The 12602-nt window shown below is 52.5% G+C and overlaps 1 protein-coding gene across 1 annotated transcript; it reads left to right on the top strand.

Annotated features, from left to right (window-relative positions):
• Window positions 1-1477: 1477 nt before the first annotated feature.
• Window positions 1478-10475, top strand: UPK1A (uroplakin 1A). Its single transcript, XM_059046225.2, has 8 exons — window positions 1478-1486; window positions 1897-1988; window positions 3502-3702; window positions 7089-7163; window positions 7297-7404; window positions 8920-9099; window positions 10268-10351; window positions 10431-10475. The coding sequence occupies exons 2-8, from the start codon at window positions 1905-1907 to the stop codon at window positions 10473-10475; spliced, it is 777 nt and encodes a 258-aa protein (XP_058902208.2). The 5' UTR covers window positions 1478-1486; window positions 1897-1904.
• Window positions 10476-12602: the final 2127 nt, after the last annotated feature.

The raw sequence follows: 12602 nt of genomic DNA, 5'->3' as shown, positions 1-12602 counted from the left end.
CACAGAGAGAAAACCAAGCAAATGCCCTAGCTCTCCGGGTTGAAAAGTTCTGGGGAAGGACGGGCCCAAGTCACCCTTTTCGCCTGCAGAATCAGCCTTTGGCCACTAGGGGGCGCCACCGGAGAGCCCGTGGGCCGCTCCGGAGCGCTGCTGGTGAGGCGCGGCTGCCCACTGCACACCAGGCCCGAAGACAACCTTTGCAGATATCCCCGCCCTCAGTTCCCACCGCAGCCCAGGAAAGTGGTCTGATGGTACCCATTCTGCAGATGGGCAAATGCACACGCCAGGTCGCGCGGCACGGAGTAGGCGGAACTGGGATTTGAACCGAGGTCTCTTCGATTCCGCAAACTGAAGACATTTCCACCCATGGCTCCACCTCGCTGTGACCTTGCTTTGTCCGCGCGTGTGTGGTGATGGTCGGGGGGGGGCCTCCCACCAAACCCATTCAGGGTGCCCCTCCCTTTTGCTTGCACACTCCTCTCCCCGCTTGCTCGTTGAACACTCATCTCAAAATCCCGTCACACACCCATCTCCTTCCATCCTCCGCCTCAGTGCAGAGACCGAGCACCAGCATCCCGAGCAACCCTCCCACTTGCCTCCTCTCCTCCCACCTCCCTGCCTCATCCAGCTGCCCTCGCCTGCTGGGGTCCCTGCCTAGACCTCCCCTTGGGCTCCCAGCCTTGGAGAGGTGGAGCCACCAGTAGAGGATGCAATTCTGGGATTGCGGACACGCGTGTGGGTTTTTTGTTTGTTGGGTTTTTTTAAAAATTATTCATTTATTTATGTATTTATTTTTGGCTGTTTTGGGTCTTCGTTCCTTCTCCCGGGCTTCCTTTCTTCTAGTTCTGGCGAGCGGGGGCGGGGGCGGCTACTCTTCCTTGCGGTGCGCGGGCTTCTCATTGCGGTGGTTTCTCTTGTTGCAGAGCACGGGCTCTAGGTCCATGGGCTTCAGTAGTTGTGGCTCGCGGTCTCTAGAGCGCGAGCTCAGTAGTTGTGGCGCACGGGCTTAGCTGCTCCACAGCACGTGGGATCTTCCTGGACCAGGGCTCGAACCCTTGTGCCCTGCCTTGGTAGGTGGATTCTTAACCACTGTGCCACCAGGAAAGTGCCCTCACTTGTGAGTTTGACTTGGATCTCTCCCTCCTCCCAGGAAGGCCCTAGTCCTGAGGAGAGACATCAGGTGGTGCACTCGCCCTCTCCACCCCGCCCCCCTCCACCACCATGACAGACTGGGAACCAGAGGCCACTGCAGGTCGCCCTGCTCATGTGGCCAGATATTAGCACAATCTGGAACTTCAGGTCTGTAAATCACTTGGGGGGAGGGGTCTCATAAAACTGTTCTCCCATACTGATCTTCCGGCTTGACCTCTTGTCCCCTCCTCCAGACACCCTCCCCCCTTCCAGGAAACTGACCCAAGGAGGGGCCTGGGCATATATAGGGAGCCACTGTGGGAGGGCCTGGCCAGAGACGCTTCAGGCAGAGAAGGTGAGGACGGGGCTCTGGGGGTCTGGATGGGCAGGGAGAGCTGGGGAGGTCTGAGGCTAGGGGTGGGGGGCAGCCCTGAGCTCTGGCCAGTGACTGCCCCACCCAAGGCTTCGTTTCTTCTTTTTTATTTGGCTAAGCCACTCAGCTTGCGGGATCTTGGTTCCCCAACCAGGGATTGAACCCATGTCCCCTGCAGTGGGAGCGCGGAGTCCTAACCACTGGACCACCAGGGAACTCCCTCCTCCTCTGTAAAATGGCCCACTGCTGGGGTTGTGGGAGGCTGGGCACACCTGGTACCGGCTTGGGCCCATCAGAGAGCTGGCAGCAGCCCCTGGCAGCTGGGGTGTGGAATGGGACAGTGGGTCCTCTCCCGGCCCCTGCCTGGCCTCATCCCGGCTCGTGTGTCCCAGGCAAGACTATGGCTTCTGCGGCAGCAGCAACAACAGAGAAGGGGTCTCCAGTTGTGGTGGGTCTGCTGGTCGTGGGAAACATCATTATTCTGGTGAGACATTCCCTGGTGCTGGGAGCTCAGTGGGCGGGTGAAGAGGAGGGGGGCGGTCCTGAGCCTGGGAGTGGGACAGCTGAGGGCTCAGGACTCACCTCATGGCCAGTGTCGCCTGGCTCTCAAGTCAGAACAGCCCGGATTCGAATCCCAGCTCTGCCTCTCCCCAGCTGTGTGACCTTGAGTAAGTAACTTTACTTCTCTGTGCCTGTTTCCCCATCTATAAATTATGTCCTCACTGTGGGCATTGTTGTATGGATTAATCCATGTATGGCCCCCAGCTCAAAAAAAAGTGCTTGACCAGTGCCAGCTCTCATTATTAACATGATTATGGACATAAGGTGCCTGATTGGTGCACAGGAGACCAATAGTAATGTATAATAACATCTTTTAATTACGTGATACCTGTACATGGCTCTGGAACCAGACAGCCTGGGTTCAAATCCCAGCTCTGTCACTTTCTATTGTGGGACTTGGGGCCAGTGATGTAACCTCTCTGGGCCTCAGTGTTCTCATCTGTAAGATGGGGATAAAACGGGAATGCTGAGAGGATAAAATGAGTTATTGGATTTGTGCTTAGGCCAGAATTTGGCCCACGTGCTTGCTGTCTGTGTTGGCCATAAGAGCGGTAGTGCAGGAGAGCTGGTAACAACGATGATTATCACACAGAAAGCAGTTTCAAGGACCAACGCACACAGTAAATACTCTATGAGAGCTAGTTTGACTGTTGGCAAAGGTATTCACTGAGCAGTCTTCCTCTCTCCTTGTTCCCCATCCCAACAGGTAGGTAACCAGATTTTTATTTTCTCCAATATTTCTTTAAGCAAATACAAGCAAATAGGAACCTATATACCTATTTTCTCCCCTCTCTTGCCCCAGACGTAGCTCATTCCACACCCTGCTCCGTGCCTGCCATTTCCTCCTGCACACATTCTCTGTCCACACGAGTCCTCAGACAGCCTCCCTGCCCTTTCCCACAACTGCCCAGCCCTCCATTGCGTGGCATCCTGGCTCCTTTACCGACGGTGCTGCGGGGAATAACCTTGTGGGTGTGTGATTGTCCTGCCTGGGCAGGTGTATCTGGAGGATTGATTCCTGCAAGTGGAATTGCTGGATCACAAGGTTGATGCTTTTGTAATAGTTCTGGCCACGGCCAGACTCCCCTCCTCAGGGAATAGCAGCACTCTTCCGGGGAGGCGAGCTAACCTAGCATCTCCTCGGTGCCCGTCATGAGCGCCAGGCTTTGCACGTAGCGTCTCTTTGTATCCTTGAAGCCACGGGCTGCTGGGGTGAGGGTGGGGGCGGGGATCTGGCTGGGTCCTCCCTTCCCTCATGGCCTCCAGCCCTCTTCATCCCTGCTCATGGAAGGTGACAACTTTGCCATTCTTACTACGTGCCCACTTTACCAAGAGGGCAGTAGAGGCACAGAATGGAGAAGGCCCTTCTCACGGAGCCTCATGGAGCCGGGGCTGCTGGCCCTGTGCAGGCCTTGCTAACCGGCTGCCCTGTCCAGCTGTCAGGCCTGGCCCTGTTCGCTGAAACGGTATGGGTGACCGCCGACCAGTACCGCGTGTACCCACTGATGGGCGTCTCGGGCAAGGATGATGTCTTCGCCGGTGCCTGGATCGCCATCTTCTGCGGCTTCTCCTTCTTCGTGGTGGCCAGCTTTGGTGTGGGCGCAGCGCTCTGCCGCCACCGGGCCATGATGCTCACGGTGAGGCCCCAGGAGGAAGGGGTGGGGACGGCTGGGCACAAAAGTCATTCTCGCAGAGTCACAATAACAGCCACACCGCAGCTACTAGTGTGAGTTCCGCGTGGCACCGCACTTGGGCCTCGTGGCAATCAGGTCATTTAATCTGCCCATAACCTAATAACCTAGGCTCAGCTGTTACCCCCATTTTGCAAAGAAAACTGGGGCACAGGGGAGGCGGGGAAGGAAGCTCTGCCTGGGAGGATGGCTCTTAAGTAGCAGGACTGGGATCTGAACCTCAGCTGGTTGGTCTCCAGGGTCTGTGCTCGGGAGCTCTGTTGATAACAGTGACGATCACAATAATAGCACAGCAACCGTTTAGTGAGCGCCCACTACATTCTACATGCTTCACATAGATTAGTTCACTTGTTCCTCACAGCCCACCGTGAGGTACCGTCATCATCTTCATCATCTTCCTGGCCCATTTGACAGAGTTGAAACTGAGGCTCAGAGAAGTGAATCCACTTACCCCGGGTGGCACAGCAAGTGAGTGACAGAGCCAGGATTTAAACCTGAGCACTTCAGTGCTTGAGCCTAGGCTCCTAATCTCCGCCCACAGCAATAACCCACACTCCCCAAGTACCTCTCATGTTCTGACGCTAGACTAAGCAGTTTAGAAAATGAGCTCCTTCAATCCTCCCAGAATCCGTCTGAAGTTAGTGCTTCTCTGCCCATTTACCAGATGAAGAAACTGAGGTTCAAAGAGGCCCACAGCCCAGATGATAGGGAGACCAGGGATTCCAATCCTGGCCCCACTGACACAGAGCCAACACTGGGTTTTCCCCAGTTGAGGGCTTTTTGGATTCCCAGGAGCAGCTGCTTATCCGATCCACAAATGTTTATACAGCAAGAACCATGCGCCAAACCCCGCGCTAGGCACTAGGCTATTTTGTGAGCAAACCATAAAAGCCCTTGCCGTGGGCGAGGAGACTCTCATGGGGGAGACAGTGACCAGGCAAGGGAGAGCTGGAGCTGGGGATGGGAAAGGGAAGATCTTGCAGGCAGAGAAAGTGAAGACCTGGGGCGGGGGATTGGTAAGGGAGTGAGCTTCATGAGTATCTACAGAAAGAGCATTCCAGGTGGAGAGAACAGCAAGAGCAAAGGCCCTGAAGCCAGAGGGGACAGGAGTTCAGTGTGGCTGGAACCAAGTGGGCGTGAGTGAGTGAGTGAGAGGAACTGAGGCCGGACAGGGGAGGAGAACAGCAGCAGGGGGAGGTTTGCTGGCCTTGAGGGGAGAGAGGGGAGAGAGCGGAGGTGGGCCTATCAGGTGGACCTGCAGGCCTTGGTAAAGACTTTGGTTTCTCTATGAGTAAGGTGGAGCCATGGAAAGGCTCTTTTCCTTTCCTTTTCTTCTTTTTTTTTTTCTTTCTTTCCTGCATTTAGTTCTCTGGCAGAACAATTTAACCAAAGTCCTAAAAGTCCACCCAACTAGTTAAAGAAAAAAGGTCTGTGTCTGTCTCTCCTATTAGTTTGTCATTAACTAAGACACAGATTTTTTTTTAATTGCTACAGGAAATTTCAAACAGACTAGAGTGAATAGCTCGATGTACCCTGCATACCTATCACCTGGTTTCCACAATATCACCCACACATCGTCCCCTCTACCCCTACCCTCTGCCTGCCCACATTTTTCTTTCCTGGTTTTTTTTTTTTTTTTTTTTTTTTTTTTTTTTTTTTTTTGCGGTACGCGGGCCTCTCACTGCTGTGGCCTCTCCCGTTGCGGAGCACAGGCTCCGGACGCGCAGGCTCAGCGGCCGTGGCTCACGGGCCCAGCCGCTCCGCGGCACGTGGGATCCTCCCGGACCGGGGCACGAACCCTTGTCCCCTGCATCGGCAGGCGGACTCTCAACCACTGCGCCACCAGGGAAGCCCTTTCCTGGGGTATTTTGAAGCACATTCCGGACACCAAGTCATTTCCCTGTAAATACTTGTGTGCACGTTTCTCTGAGCGATAAGGACGTGGCTTTAAAGCAGCCAGGCATGTGTGACCACATCATCTCGTCTGGGCAGTGGAGCTGGCACATCCACACCCCACGCCCTGTTGCTTTAAGGGTGAGGGGAGTGGACAGCTGAGGACCAGAAAAATAATTTTCATTAAACACCAATTAAAGAGCTTTTTCAGGTTTGGGTTTTTTGGTTTTGTTTTGTTTTCCCCAATCACTGTACTGCGGGCACATGGTGCAAAATTCACCCCAGTCCCTTCCTATCTATCTTCCAATACCCAATCTGTGTTCAGATGTCCCTGGTTGTCTCAGGGATGTCTTTATTTTTTTCTTTTCTACAGTAGGCATTCATTTTACTGCATCCAAGCCAACAGTTAACAGTTAAGGGAATACCTTACATATTTTTGTTGATTGCATTGTCCTGTAACGTTTTATTTTAAAAAAATTCAAACATACAGAAAAGGTGAAGACTTGCACGGTGAACACCTGTATATCACCCATGCAGATATTTCCATTCACTTTGTCCTATACTTTTTTTTTAACATCTTTATTGGAGTATAATTGCTTGACAGTGGTGTGTTCGTTTCCGTTGTATAACAAAGTGAATCAGCTATACATATATCCCCATATCCCCTCCCTCTTGCGTCTCCCTCCCACCCTCCCTATCCCACCCCTCTAGGTGGTCACAAAGCACCGAGCTGATCTCCCTGTGCTATGCGGCTGCTTCCCACTAACTATCGGTTTCACATTTGGCAATGTGTATATTTCCATGCCACTCTCTCACCTTGTCCCAGCAAGTCCTTTCTCTAGTAGGTCTGCATCTTTATTCCCGTCTTGCCTCTAGGTTCTTCATGACCTTTTTTCTTTTTTTAGATTCCATATATATGCGTTAGCATACGGTATTTGTTTTTCTCTTTCTGACTTACTTCACTCTGTAGGACAGTCTCTAGGTCCATCCACCTCACTACAAATAACGCAGTTCCATCCCTTTTCATGGCTGAGTAATATTCCATTGTATATATGGGCCACATCTTTATCCATGTCCTATACTTTTTTTTTTTTTTTTTTTTTTTTTGCGGTACGTGGGCCTCTCACTGCTGCGGCCTCTCCCATTGTGGAGCACAGGCTCCGGACACACAGGCCCAGCGGCCACGGCTCACGGGCCCAGCCGCTCCGCGGCATGTGGGATCTTCCTGGACCGGGGCACGAACCTGCGTCCCCTGCATCGGTAGGCGGACTCTCAACCACTGCGCCACCAGGGAAGCCCATGTCCTGTACTTTTTAAAACATTGTGTTTCTGGGAATTCCCTGGCTGTCCAGTGGTTAGGACTCGGTGCTCGCGCCACCAGCACCGGGCTCCATCCCCGGCAGGGCCGCCCCCGTCACCCTCCCTCCGTCTCTCCGCAGTACCTGGTGCTCATGCTCACGACCTACTGCTTTGAGTGCGCCTCCTGCATCACGTCCTACACCCACCATGACTACGTGAGCCGGGGGGAGGACAGGGCAGGGGCATGACCTCCAGGGGCGGTTTGGTGAGGGTCTTGGGCCGGCAGTGGAGGTCGATCTCTCTCCCCACCCGGCCCCGCTGGACCCTGTTCTTCCCGGCCCGCTGCAGATGGTGTCCAGCCCATCCCTGATCACCAAGCAAATGCTGACCTTCTACAGTGCAGACTCGGACCAGGGCCGGGAACTCACTCGCCTCTGGGATCGCATCATGATTGAGGTGGGCAAGGGTAGGCAGGATGGGTGGGGAGGGCTGGAAGAGCTGAGGCTCTGACCAGGTCTCCCATTATGGCTCCCATTAGGGCTCCCATTATGCCCACTGGTAGATGATATCCACTCATGTGGTTCTTATGAGGGAGGGGCTCTGGTCCTTGCCGTTTTCAGGATGAAAACAGGCCCCGGAGAGGGAAAGTCACTTGCCCAGGGTCATATGGTTGGTAAGGGGCAGAGCTGGGATCCAAACCTAGATCCAGGGCCCCTGCTCTTAACCACTGCACATGCTGTCTTTTTTTTTTTGGCTGCGTTGGGTCTTCGCTGCTGTGCGAGGGCTTTTCTCTAGTTGCAGCGAGCAGGGGTTACTCTTCGTTGCGGTGCACGGGCTTCTCATTGCAGTAGCTTCTCTTGTTGCGGAGCATGGGTTCTAGGCCCGCGAACTTCAGTAGTTGTGACTCGCGGGCTCTAGAGCGCAGGCTCAGTAGTTGTGGTGCACGGGCTTAGTTGCTCCGCAGCACATGGGATCTTCCTGGACCAGGGCTCAAACCCATGTCCCCTGCCATTGGCAGGTGGATTCTTAACCACTGGAACATCAGGGAAGTCCATACCTGCTGTCTTAATAGTAACAATAGTAATAATAATAACAGATGGTGGTCCAGTGGTTAGGACTCCGTGCTTCCACCACAGGGGACACGAGTTTGATCCCTAGCTGGGAGACTGAGATCTGCATAGTGGCGAGGCAGCAGCCAAAAAAAAAAAAAAAAAAGAATTGTTCAGTTAAAAAAATAACAACAACAAACATTAAAGAACACTATCTTTTGTTTAGCGCCATTCAAAGCATTTTCAAGCTTGTTTAATCCTTACAACTAGTCCATAAAGAAGATCAGCTCTTTAGCGGTGAGGAAACCAAGGCAGGAAGCTGAGGGTTTGCACGAGGTCACACAGCTGGTAGGTCACAGAACCAAAAGGACTCAAACCTAGGCTGCCAGCTTCCAGAAGGCACATTCTTTTTTTTTTTTTTTTTTTTGCGGTACGCGGGCCTCTCACTGTTGTGGCCTCTCCCGTTGCGGAGCACAGGCTCCGGACGCGCAGGCTCAGCGGCCATGGCTCACGGGCCCAGCCGCTTCACGGCATGTGGGATCTTCCCGGACCAGGGCATGAATCCGTGTCCCCTGCATCAGCAGGCGGACTCTTAACCACTGCGCCACCAGGGAAGCCCCTACCTCAGCTTTTGTTGCCAGCTAATTAAAAAAAAAATTTTTTTTCCAATGAATTTTTTTTTCAAAAGAATTTTAAAATAAATCATGAGTGTGGGTTTGAGCCAAATCCCCCATCAGCCTCGGGGTGCTGGGACAAGTACCTTCTGCTCCTTTGCTCACACACAGACACTGCTGCCCCTCTTTGAGGAGGCCCAGGATGTGGGGAAGTGCAAGCCAACCTTATCCTTCCTCGCTGTGTGACCTCAGGGGAGCGGCTGTCCTCTCTGAGCCGGAGTCCTCCTGACCCCTGCCTTTCTCTCCAGCAAGAGTGCTGTGGCACGTCAGGTCCCATGGACTGGGTGAACTTCACATCAGCCTTCCGGGCCGCCACCCCAGAGGTGGTGTTCCCCTGGCCCCCGCTGTGCTGTCGACGGACTGGCAACTTCATCCCCCTCAATGAAGAAGGCTGCCGCCTGGGCCACTTGGACTACCTGTTCACCAAGGTGTGTCTCCTCCCCCCTGCTGTGTCTGTCCGTCTCTCTGGCCCTCTCTGGTTCTTCTGTCTCTTTCTCCCTCCCACTGTCTGCTGTGGCCTCTCCCGTTGCGGAGCACAGGCTCCGGACGCGCAGGCTCAGCAGCCACGGCTCACGGGCCCAGCCGCTCCGCGGCACGTGGGATCTTCCCGGACCGGGGCACGAACCCGCGTCCCCTGCATCGGCAGGCGGACTCTCAACCGCTGCGCCACCAGGGAAGCCCTATAATTATCTCATTTTACAGATGATGAACCTCACTAGTGACGGATGGAGTTGGGATGTGATTTCAGGCACACAGGCCCCAAGCAGGTGCCTGAACTCCTGCAAAGGGAGTGCAGAGGCAGAGAGAGAAACCAGAGGAGGAGAACCGGTCCCCTTGGCTGCCTGGGGGCCCTACACCGTCATGCCTTAGATCAGGTGTCACAGAGAGGGGAGCCTGCATGCAAACCATCACTGCCACCAGAGTCAGACAGCCCTTCCTTGAGCCCTGGCTCTCTGCAGAGAGCTTACAAGCATCATCTCACAGAATCACCACGACTGCTTTCGGAGGGCAGTGCTGTCAAAGATCGCCATTTCACAGATAGCAAAACTGAGGCTCAGAGGGTCAGAATCATAGCTAGGCCCCATAGCCAACAAGCGGCAGAGCTGGCCCCCAGCTCCGTCCTGCCTGACTCCAGGGCACACACCCTGAACCTTTGTTCTTGGCTGCTTCCAAGTTGGGCCAAGCAGGGGTCTACATGAAGGCGACAGGTGTGGGGCTCTGGGCCCACTCAGCCTTACCTCCAAATGAGGGGAACTGGACTGATCCGAAAGGCGTATTTTAAACCCTTGGAACTTGGAGGCAGCATGGAAAGCCAGCCCAAAACAAAATCACCCTCAGACTGTCATAGGCACCATCGGGGCAGCACCTGCTTGTGCAGGGCCTGGGTTAACATCACATCCCGGGCTCCCTTAAACCACCCTGGGAGGGAGACACTGCCGTGATCCCCAGGGTGAGAAACCCACTTCCTCATGGTCCCACAGGTAAGAAAACCAAGGCTCGAGGCAGGAAGTGACTTTCCCAAGGGCGCCCGGTGACTTGCTTTCAGCAGGCAGCCTCCCCAGGCATTTTCTCAGACCCTCATGTTCCCCTGCCCAGGGCTGCTTCGAACACATTGGCCACGCCATCGACAGCTACACGTGGGGCATCTCATGGTTTGGGTTTGCCATCCTGATGTGGACGGTGAGAGGCGGGAGCCTATGGGCTGGGTGGGATGCGGCTGTGAGGCTGGGGCGCCCCTCACCTGACTCTTCCTCTGCAGCTTCCTGTGATGCTCATAGCCATGCATTTCTACACCACGTTGTGAGGAGCAAGGGAAGTCCACGTGCACACTCAGCGCCTCCTCCTCCCGTTGAGATGGCCGCCTCACCTCTCCCTTTCCCACCTCCTCCACCCTTCCCTCCCTCCACTCCAAAGGTGTTTTACCAGGTTTCTGAGCCCTGCTGGGAGTTGGGGTGCCCTGAAACCCCTGGACATGTGTGCACGGACCCTTAGACCTTACTCCCATCTCTCTTGTCTGATTCCTGGCCCATCTTTCAGTGTCAACCTAAGTCCTGTCCTGGGAGGGGGGATGGGGCCCTTCCCTGATCTTACCACCCCACTCGTGGATGCCTCTCTTGTAGCTCCCTGAGCTCCTCCTTCATGCTGGATGTCGTCATCATCGCCGAATAGTTTGTGGTTGTCTATTTAAGCTCTGGTAGACTGGGACTGCCATGAGGGGAGGGACAAATTCTGTTATGGTTACTTTAATATCCCCAGTATTGCCTGGTACAGGGCTGAGCATGGATATTCAATAAATACTGCTTGAATGAGTTAATTTGTTTTCTTCGGAGGCCGAGGCGAATGAACCAGAACTCTTCCAATGGAAGTGGGAGAAACCCAACTGGCACTGACTGAAACACAAAATAGAAAGTATTGGCTCATGTAACTGAGTCAGTAAGGCTAGCTTCAGGCATGTCTGGATCCAGGGGTTCAGTCTAGGTTTCCAGGAAACCTGCTTGAATGAACCAGAACTCTTCCAATGGAAGTGGGAGAAACCCAATTGGCACTGACTTAAACACAAAATAGAAAGTATTGGCTCATGTAACTGAGTCAGTAAGGCTAGCTTCAGGCATGTCTGGATCCAGGGGTTCAGTCTAGGTTTCCAGGAAACCTGCTTCATTCTCAGGCAGGATTTCTCTGGTGACACCAGACTTACATCTTTATAGCTAAGCAACAGAGCAGCGAGAAAGGGCCTCTTTCCCAATTACTTTTGCCAAGGTCAGGGATTAAATCTCACTGACTTGATTTAGGTTCTAGACCCACCCTCTGGTTGGGGAAGGGCAGGCGTTATGGATTAACGTTCCCGCTTAGGATGCATCCAGGGGTGGTGTTAGGAAAGGGGGTTGTTTACCAAAGGAAAATCAGAGTGCGGGGATGCTGGGCCAGTACAGGTGACAGACACCCTCCTACTAGGGACTAAAGCTTCCAGTAGGTTCTCTAAGGGGTGCATGAGAGCAAACAGTTTAAGAATCTCATCACTGCTCTTTTGTCCTCTCTGAAGCAGGCTCATGCTCTGGCCATTTTACAGCAATTAGGCCCTGTGAGGAGAGTTTGTCTTCCTTCCCCATCAAATGAGGTTCCTCAGGGTCCTCATTTACTCTACTGGTCTGCAGATGGTCTGCAAATGCTGAATTCAGATGTCAGCTTTTGAAAATATACTTTAAAAAAGTCTGTATTGGTCAAATCTATTAGGGTGAAAAATTGGAAACAACCTCACCTCCATCAGCAGGGGGTGGGATGTACAACTCGTGTTATATCCTTGGACTGGAATTCTCTGTGGCTGCTAAAAAGAAGATAGATCTATGTGAACTGATATAAAAAGATGTCATAATGGTATAAATAATTAGAAAGCAAGTATAAGGATGTTCGTTACAGTAACCGAAATGAACATCAGTAGGGGACTGGTTAAATTAGCTATGCTATGTCTATTCTCTAGAACACCACACACAGTAGTAAAAAATAAGGTTTTAACATGAAAAAAATCGCCAAGAAATGCAAGTAGAAACACTTGCAAACCACATACAGTACTTTTATCTCTGTAGATACATATGAAGGGTAGGTCTTATCTTTTAAAATAAATGGGTCAAGCTTTGGAAAATAATTTTTAGAAGAATTAGGGAAAATACTTTTTAAAATCAAAAATCATTTATAACTCTTCCCTTAAAAGATTATACAAATTTACAAATGGAAGTGTGCCATGTTCCGCGCGCCAGTAAACTGCCCCCCAAATCTGTAGATAACTGCTATTAATACATGAGAAATGTCCTTTTTGGCTTCTCAAAAGTTTATATTGACATATCTATATACACTTACATGAGCACACACATGTAATAGAATAATGCTTTAAATATTGCTTTGCAACTTGTTTCCTTCACTTAAGTGTATATTTTGG

This window comes from Kogia breviceps, chromosome 18 (genome assembly GCF_026419965.1).
Source record: "Kogia breviceps isolate mKogBre1 chromosome 18, mKogBre1 haplotype 1, whole genome shotgun sequence".
Classification (NCBI taxonomy): Eukaryota; Metazoa; Chordata; class Mammalia; order Artiodactyla; family Physeteridae; genus Kogia; species Kogia breviceps.
The sequence above is the reverse complement of the archived record's forward strand: the minus strand, read 5'-3'. Positions and strand labels throughout refer to the sequence as shown.